Source organism: Tubulanus polymorphus, chromosome 4 (assembly GCF_964204645.1).
Source record: "Tubulanus polymorphus chromosome 4, tnTubPoly1.2, whole genome shotgun sequence".
Taxonomy (NCBI): Eukaryota; Metazoa; Nemertea; class Palaeonemertea; order Tubulaniformes; family Tubulanidae; genus Tubulanus; species Tubulanus polymorphus.
Genome location: NC_134028.1, coordinates 9768411 through 9777596, shown reverse-complemented (window position 1 = coordinate 9777596; position 9186 = coordinate 9768411). Strand labels below are relative to the sequence as shown.

Here is a 9186-nt window from a genome sequence, read left to right as displayed (position 1 = left end):
TTGGATACAACGAAGTTTTTGTTTTGCCCCCAGAACTTCGTGTTGTAACGAGGTGTGACTGTATGACCAGGATCAAGATCCACTGTTCTCTCAGTAACAATTGATCCTAGAGCCGAAATATTGAAAATGAACTGAGCTCTTGCGTTAACTATAGCTCTCAACTGTTGATGTTTAATCACTGAAAGTGACATAAGCTGCGATCACACGTGCAGTTTTGGCCCGGGCCAAATTTGGCCCGGAACAACTGTTCACACGGGTGCCAAATAGGCTCGAGCCGTTTGGCCCGGGCCAAATTTGGCCGGACCAGGCCCGAGCCTAATTTTAGCACCAGACAAATGAGCACTGGAAATGATCCACTTCGCTTTGTTTGAGCATAGTTGAGTATCGAGTGAATAGTTTGCGTGTGAACGCGCTCTCTAATTAGGCACGGTCCAAATTTGGCTCGAGCCTGATCCGTGCCAATTTGGCCCGGGCCAAATCGTGTGATCGCGGCTTATGTAGTCGAAGTGTGAGTGCGTAATCATCCATGTAATGCACTAAACGATTTGTTCTGGCTTACAGGAATTAAAACAGGAAGAAGGGCGGATCTAGGATATTTGTGTAGGGATGGGGCCGCCCAGGGAAGTAAAAAGGGACCATATGAAATGTTACTGTAATGACGATGCAAGACGCATAACAGCATAGTCCTTATAGTCCTCGACATGTTTTGAAATTTGAGAAGAATTTGGCGAGATTCCACGAAGTTGAATAATGAAATCGATGAAATTAATCATAAAATACACAAAACCACTGTATTCATGATGAGAAAATACCACGTCTGTTTGTTTTAGTGATTCACCTTAATTGAAAAACTGTCACTTCTTTTTGGTCCCGATCCCTTTGGACACCCCTCTTAATCCGCTCCTGAGTCTTCCACATCCAAAACAACCTTGTCCCGCTTGTCCACAAAAGTTTGAAGTTAACAAACCTCTCCTCGGCCTTTGATGTCTTTTTATACAGCCCATAAAACGTAAGCCTATATGACACACGACACGAATAAATGGACATTGAATTGAAAATAAGCTCTTCTAACTCATAATTCCAAATAATGTCACGAATTCATATTCATCTTCTCGACCACGTTTGCGCCAGTTACCGCCTACTCACAGTCGCGTAAATTCTACATTGTATCAAGTAGGCCCCTATACGGTATATATTCCATAAGGCGTCAGTATTCCCGGAGTTTCGCTTCGCTATGTTCGCGGGTACTTCGCCTTCGCCCAGTAACCGCTTTGGAGACGCCGTTTCTCCGGTTCTCTCACTTCCTCTTGGGGGGTTGAGGATACCACAGCCAAATTCCTGGTCGCGTTTGAAGATCATCGGGTATTCGGAGCAGGAGAAAAAAGTTCCCGTCTCCTCCCCCGTGATTACATCCATCACAAATCAAGCGGTCAGACGTTACTTAGAAGTTCGCGACCCCCTCTCGGGACCCCCTCTCGGTCTAAGTGCGTGCGCCCAGAGGGTACAAGTGTTCACAGGGAATTCACAGCGCAGCACCCCTTAAGCTGCGATCACACGATCATTTTTGGCCCGGGCCAAATTTGGCCCGTGCCAAATTTGGCCCGGAACAACTGTTCACACGAGTGCCAAATGGGCCCGAGCCTGTTTGGCCCGGGCCAAGTTTGGCCCGACCAAAAACGTCGGACCAGGCCCGAGCCAAATTTTAGCACCAGACAAATGATTGCGTTTGAATTGCAACTGGTACCGGAAATGATCCACTTCGCTTTGTGTGAGCATTGTTTAGTATCGAATGAATGGTTTGCGTGTGAACGCGCTCTCTAATTAGGCACGGGCCAAATTTGGCCCGAGCCTGATCCGTGTCATTTTGGCCCGGACCAAATCGTCTCCGTGTGATCGCGGCTTTAGAGTCATGAATTTCCAACCTATTTCCTGCGACTTTAAGATAATAAAATTGTGTCTATTAAAACCACACGCCATCCTAGTGTAAACACGCCGAACAGGGGCCGATCCAGTTTGTTGCCTCACCGGAGAAAAAAGGGCACTAGGAGTCACTCAACCCCAATCAGACTTAACAGTTATTGTCAAACCAATTTTGTTCTTTTGTAAGCGAGCGGACTAGTACAGCATTTGACTTTTTTCTGTGACTAATTTAGTCATGCCCGGTCAGATTAGTCACCGGATTTGCCAAAAAGGGCACATTAGTGCGCCTTAAAACAGATGCTCTATTTGTCCATTTACAGAAAAATTTGATTAAATTAAAAAAATTAAAAGGGCATTTTACACTGTCGGGCCCGGCTAAGCTGGCTGCTTAGTCCATTCGAGCTAGCCTGAGCCCGTACATAGGGGGATTAAGAAATTAGGAAAACAACAAAATTTACAATTTAGGGGACTCGAACATGCAAGCACGAGAGTAGCCCTAACAGGGCAGCACTCCCACGTCCATCAGTGTTTTTCGCCCCGCAATATTGTATTTGCAGCTCTATCGTCCTATAGCGCCATCTGCATAGCCGCCATCTCTAATTGGTGTTCAGGTACACCACTGAATAACCCTATCTGCCATAGAATACCCTACCTGCCGATAAATTTATTAGATAATTTATTACTCTCCATGGTTCGTGGAGGGAAAATGATTTTGTTAACAAATATTTACATATCAAGCGAAAAATAAAAGGATTTTAAAAACATAAAAAGGTTATTTAACGGTTACTATATATACAAATACACAGTGTACTTAAACAATCGACAGACTACAGGAGGGATCTATTTACATCTAAACCCTCTTAATAAATTGAAAATTTGGAGTTTTTTATATCAATGTTTCTAAATGTGCCGAAAGCCCTACACTTGCGCCCTCTACAATTACAACATGGCTGCCATTCTGCGTGCGTTACGTGCCATTCAACCGGCTGTAAATTGCGCTGCTGTTCGCAGTGCGCTGCCTAGAATTGCCGCTGTAGCTGTTCAACAGCAACAGAATAGTAAGGCACTTCAAACAAACCAAAATTATAGCACAATAATCCGTGACAATAAGGTAATTATTCACTTGAAAAATGAAACATTTCGTGTGACCTTCAATTCAACCCAGCCGCCTGGGCTTCCGTCCGGAGTGTCCAGTTTGGTTGGTCACCATGACATGTCCACGCACACACACAATGTTGTTTAAATTTTTAAATCATCAAGCAAGGTTTCAAACGTGAATATTCCTCTTACGACATCAGATACATTCACTATTCTATAGATTGTATTTTTGCTTTCTGTGACAGTGTGAAAAAAATTCCTTTTTCTGATCGAAGAGGATTTTTAACCGTATACTTACGGCAAAGTATTTACTTGCACTATTTTACCGTATATTATTGCTATATATATAGTGTTAACTAATAAAAGAAACATAAAATCATTATATTGGGTTTAATGTGAGGGTTTCGATTGGGTTAGTGTCGAGAGGGTAAGAGGGTCCAGAGGGTTCCGTTTTACCTCTAGGGATCGGATTAGGGTAGGGTTAGGTACAATAGATAGTTAAAACATTTGGTTGGTTTTCAGCGAGCTCGATGGTCTAGCGGTATGACGCTGCACTAGTAATTTACTGGCCCGGGTTCGAGTATCGCTCTATTGGCGCTCTATTTTCTCTGACTGTTCTCCACACTTTCCTTGAATTTTGTCGCGCTCCTCTGTTCGCATGCGCGATGTAAATCAGCCAATCAGCGACGATGTGCGGTAAAATAGCGGAAATAAATGCTCAGCCGTATACGGTAAAATATCCACTGCGTTTTCTGATACAACACTAACTAACAACAGGCACTTGAATATGGCCTTTGACCTTGTTTGTGCTTTAAAAATGATTAAAGTTACCGTAATCTATGATAAAAACTCCACCGGGGTCGCCATTTAATTATCCATGATTCAACTGTTTTACCCATGATGCAATGTTCGCCCCTCGTCTATCTAAACTACACAGAAGGGCAGACAACGCTCCTATCTCCGCAAGGCTTAAATCTACCCGCAAATATCAGGACAGCTGACGTCACTAGCGACAAGGCGTAGGCCTCATAGGAAAAACTTGACAGGCGTTCAGACGGCAACACTAGGTCAACAAACGTCTTACAACTGCTGAGTGGTGTCATTTATAGGACATCCCGTTACATGCGTGTATATATAAGGGGAATACTTGTAACAGGTGTTGGTATGATGTTACTTGACCTAGTGTTGCCGTCTGAAAGCAAATTTTTCCTCCTGTTAAAGATTTGTCTTCACTCTTGACTCTTGACCCCGAGAAAACTCACTGAAAATCAACTAATTTTGTCCCTAGATTTACCTCTTTAACTCACAACTGTGGAGTGGAACCGGACTTGGGTTCATAATGTATTGAAACACGTCCAACATAATATCAAACCCTAAATAGCCGCTGAGAAATCTTGAATGAGGACCTCTCTGCAGCGGCGTTTCGGTGTTTACGATTTTATTCGCAAATATATTTCAGCCAAAGTTAACGATCAAATCAACAACGCGGCGGCCTTATAGTTCAACGGCGAGTTCAAAACTGACAAAATCTGATATCGAAAAACGAGTGATGAAAGTTGTCAGCGACTACGATAAAATTGATTCCGGAAAGGTATTCATTCATTCATTCTGAATTGTGTAATTTCAGCTGAATCGAGTTGTTGGTTCGCTGTTAGGTGTTCGAAATTACAGCCATGTTCCATTAACGTTAGAAATGATCAGAGAACGCGTTTTGCTTGTTCTGAAATTGTACGATAAAGTCAACCCCGAAAAGGTACCAAATCAAAAATTTGAAAATGGATATAGGTTTTCAGATATTTATTGCCCGATGTTGTTCTCGAGTCTGAAATTCTTCCGAATTTTAGTGCATAATTTTAGTTAAGCTTGTATTGAAAATGTTTGTTAAGTACAGTATATGGGATATCGACAAATTAAAGTTCTGGAATTACTCGTTTGATGGCGCTAGTCAGAACCGGAAATTGAAACCTATATCCGCCATGTTCTAGTTCATTTGCAATAAAAAGTTTTTAGTTAGCAATATTTTACTTACTATACATAGGCACGCTTTAAGTATAGGCTCCTATAAGTATGATATCCTGACAATGTGTTGAATTGGATAAAACCTCACTTTGAACGCTAAAGGTCACTAGAAATATCAAAAAACTACCAAAAATCACAAATTTAGCGATGACGCTCGAAGCAGCTAACGGAAGTGAAGACTGGTGCCGGGTGTCATCACTTAGTTCATGAGTTCAAGACTCTAGGGTGAATTTATTGCACGCTACACTGATAAATATGAAATAATATTATGAAATAAAATTGATTTTAGAAGGACTAAACTCGTAGATTCATAATAGAAATATGAAAAGTACCAGGACTCAAACCAACAATCGAAATTGGGCTGTCAAGTGGTGCCACCATGTGATACCTCCCAAACAGTCTTTACATCGTCAGCTGTTGCAAAATGTTTTTTGATAATTTTAGGACATGCGTAGTGATTCACGTAGTGAACGACCACTTTGTTATCCTGTTCAAATGACGTCATGTTGTCTCCTAGGTCAGTCAAATTCTTGCCGTTTAGTTTTCTCCGTAACAACATAATGTCTACACTTTTCACAGTATACAACTTATTTGTACTATTGAATGTTAGATCAAGTTTATTGCGCTTTCCAATATTTCCATCATTTGATGTAAAAAATTGACTGAATTCCTTGAAAGATTATAGCTAGACTATGGCTCATATTGATGGCACGGCACTGCTATGTCGAGCGCGCTAACGTGATTATGGAAAACCCACGCTCTGATTGGTTGTTTTGGGAATGCCAGCGCTTTTGATGTAATTATGGGAAACAAGCTATGATTGGTTGTTACTAGCCACAGTGCTGAAGTGATCAGTTTGACAAGTTCAGTCGCTTATATACGGTAACCGCTTTCTAGAAGGCAGTTTTTCTTTAATTATGACATGGATTTCATTATACTTTGCGGATTAATTTGTCTGATGTACAAGGCTAACACGCGCGCGCCGCCGATGTATGAGAGTGCTGTTCAGAGTGATGTATGAGAGTGATGTTTGAAGTTTTCTAGTTAGCCTTTGGAGTGAGGTTTTATCATATCCAACGTAGCGGTAGGATAACATATTTAAAGGATTACGCATGACGATATATAGTAAGTAAAATATCGCTCATTGAAAACTTGAAGCGAGAGATTTTCATTGCAAATGTACTAGGGCATGGTGGATTTAGGTTTCAATTTCTGGTTCTGACTAGCGCCATCAAACGGGTAATTTGTCGATATCCCCTATTTTGCTGGTATCAATGTGCCGTATAAACCCACCCCTCTGAAGAAATTTGATTCTGGTCATCAGACATTTCGAAAATTGGCTACTAACGCTAGACAGTTTTCGTTAGAAATAGAAACAAGGGGTGGGTTCAGACTGCAGGTTGATACCTGAATTAGTGAAATAAGTCTCACATGAAATTAATTTAAGCCTGTTCATGTAGTACGTCGGCACTTGGGCAGCAGGGGATGAGAAAAATATTGTTTTCCTTTCCGTTATTGGACATTCATAAGCGGAATGGTCGGGAGTATCCACCCCTGATTCTGAGTGGGGATTTTAATGTTCGATCGAGGAGGTGGCATAATATGGGTTTAGTTGGAGGTTTGGAATATTTTTGCGCAGTACATGAGTGGAACCGTATTCAAACTGTAAACTTCTTGGTGACGTACTCTTAGCTGTTAAGCTGTGTTCAGATGAAAGGCTGTATTCTTATCTAGAAAAATCACACGCATTGGTGAAATCTTTACTGAACTCTTCGCTGTTTTTCTTTTTTCATAGTTGACAGTTGACTCTCATTTTATCAACGATTTGGGCTTAGATAGTTTAGATACAGTGGAAGTGATAATGGCCATGGAAGACGAATTCGGTAAGTTGTGAAATTTAACTGCGTGCTTGCGTAGGATTTTGAAAGGTAGAAATTTACTTCCTAGGCAGATATTCAAACATAATTGAGATCACAGTCCAAACAACGACCGTAGATATTGCTACGAGATAGGCGATATCCGACTTGACCGGCTACGGCTTAGATGAATACGAAAGCATTACTTTATAAAGGAAACTGAAGATTTTTTTTTTATTGCACCGAGTTGAGCGGTTATACGACTCGACTGGATCCGACTTAGGCAGAGTTTACAGTAGGAGTCCGCAGCAGGATTTTGTATTTTTTTTTGCAATGTGATGATGAATGAGTTCCATAGTTCTTTGTTTTAAGTGTGACTTGATGAAAGTTAAAATTGGTTCATTTCCAATAATTCAACTGGTGGTTCAGTTCAATTTTAACCAAGAACTCTAGAATTGTGTCCTGGTTCAAATCTTATCAAGGCCTGTTGTAATATATGAATGGATTTTAATGGGAATATTCGAATTCTCTTTATTTGTAGGATTTGAGATCCCGGATAATGACGCCGAACGTCTTCTAAAACCTGCCGATGTTATTCAGTATATAGCTGATAAAGAAGACGTATATCATTGAACCCACTTTGAGGTAGCTCGTCCAATAAATGCAAATTTCAGAGAGGTTTATGTAGAAGTCGGTTTGCAGTAACCAACCAACTCATAATTTCGAATTGCCCAGTTGCTACTGTCTGAACCTCATTGTTCAGGCCTTAGGCCTATACGAAACCTGTTTATTGCGGTTTAGATGTCGTAGCTGAGATAGTTATAAGCGTAGAAAAGATGATCTAGGCTACCTCGTATTGGTGGTTACTGTATATGTGTTATGTGATTTTTGCGCGCTGATGGGTATCTGCTTGAACTGGTGCAACAATGTCCCCTAACCCTGAAAATAAATTTCACTACATCTGCTGCTAAGCTGACAGCAACAGTTGAATTCAGGCAGTCAATATTGTGAGCAACTGACTGTCAGTAGATTAGAAAAAAAACTATCTGTGTCTCCAATCTGTAGTATCTGATTGGGAGGACCTGCATGTTATCCTCAGGCACAGAAAGGGTGTCATTTATACAGTAGCCTATGTTGTGTTCACTTGTAAACAAAGGGGAAATTGATTAGCTAAGTATGCATTCTGGGTTAAAAAAGACTTGCGGTTTCACAGGGTTATGGTATATAGTAATGAAATGAGTACGCTCTGAAAAAGCCAATGAGCGAGTGAAGTCTTCTGATTGGGTTAGCTGCAAATATCAGCATGTGCTCACTTGTTGAAAATATTTTTAAAACATATAGCACTCGGAATAAGGCAATAGTGTCCCAAATGGATTAAACCATTAAACTGCATGTAGATAACATTCTGCAAGGGTTTATGTTCCTCTTTCAATCAATCACTTGGGTAGGTGGTGCCAATATTTATGTGTACTGGCATGTCCACCAAATGGCACCCTTTGCCTGAAATATACCGTTGAATTCAGACCACGATAATTTCCCCTCAATCTCTGGATTAATTCATTTTTTCTGCATGGCAGTTTGATAAATGAATCTAGTTTCAGCAATATATGATAATTGAATTGAGTTTGCTCAAGTTATCAAGGTCCCTGGACCTTCCTCCCTTCCTGTTGAATGCATAATTACTTCATAAATGGCTAAACACATGTATTTAACTAGATTTATACTTATGATTTCAGGGGCATGTGTTGTTTCTCCGTGCTGCTATCTAGAGGGGTCTTCAATGAATCGCTTTGTCGTCATTTAGTGTGTAAATGATTGTGTTTAGTACGAATTAATAAAATGTATGTAGATATTATTTAAGATTTGTGAGGTAAGCGTGCGCTTGATTTTCAGAGGAGAGAGGACCAAATTGGATGTGTATGAAAGGATTCAATTTAAGGACGCAGTGTGGACAGATGCACCTAAAAATCGCGCGCCCTCGCTCTTGAGATAGAAGTTTTGTAATTATTCTAATGCCAGTTTCGAGTCCATGCGATGAAACTATTTTCCACCAGTAATATAGAACATTGGCGGCAAAACTAGACAATTTGGTTAGAATAATATAATGGGCGCCTCAAAAGTTATTGTTTGGAAACCGGTAGGTGTCAGATCGTCTTCCCTCGGCCCGGATTCAAACTTGATGGCATTGAAACTCGCCACAGTACAAAACCCTGCCATGTCTAGTGTGGCAGGGCTGCGTACTGTGCCCAATTGTAGCGATGTAATTGGGGTTGAATCCCTGCCGAGGGAGGAC

General features: G+C 40.9%; 1 protein-coding gene across 2 annotated transcripts; it reads left to right on the top strand.

Annotated features, from left to right (window-relative positions):
• Positions 1 to 2857: 2857 nt before the first annotated feature.
• Positions 2858 to 8748, top strand: LOC141903811 (acyl carrier protein, mitochondrial-like). Of its 2 annotated transcripts, XM_074792137.1 has the most exons (6): positions 2858 to 3031; positions 4478 to 4609; positions 4646 to 4771; positions 6833 to 6920; positions 7435 to 7538; positions 8630 to 8748. In XM_074792137.1, the coding sequence occupies exons 1-5, from the start codon at positions 2867 to 2869 to the stop codon at positions 7524 to 7526; spliced, it is 603 nt and encodes a 200-aa protein (XP_074648238.1). In that variant the 5' UTR covers positions 2858 to 2866; the 3' UTR covers positions 7527 to 7538; positions 8630 to 8748. The 2 variants fall into 2 exon arrangements, with proteins under 2 accessions (XP_074648238.1, XP_074648239.1); XM_074792138.1 differs by lacking the exon at positions 4478 to 4609.
• The last annotated feature ends 438 nt before the right edge of the window (positions 8749 to 9186 follow it).

What these genes read in the sequence shown, in the direction of transcription:
- LOC141903811 (XM_074792137.1), top strand. Translation starts at nt 2,867, where the DNA reads ATGGCTGCCATTCTGCGTGCGTTACGTGCCATTCAACCGGCTGTAAAT. An exon ending in CAATAATCCGTGACAATAAG is followed by an intron (nt 3,032 to 4,477) that starts GTAATTATTCAC and finishes AATATATTTCAG; the next exon opens with CCAAAGTTAACGATCAAATC. An exon ending in GGCCATGGAAGACGAATTCG is followed by an intron (nt 6,921 to 7,434) that starts GTAAGTTGTGAA and finishes CTTTATTTGTAG; the next exon opens with GATTTGAGATCCCGGATAAT.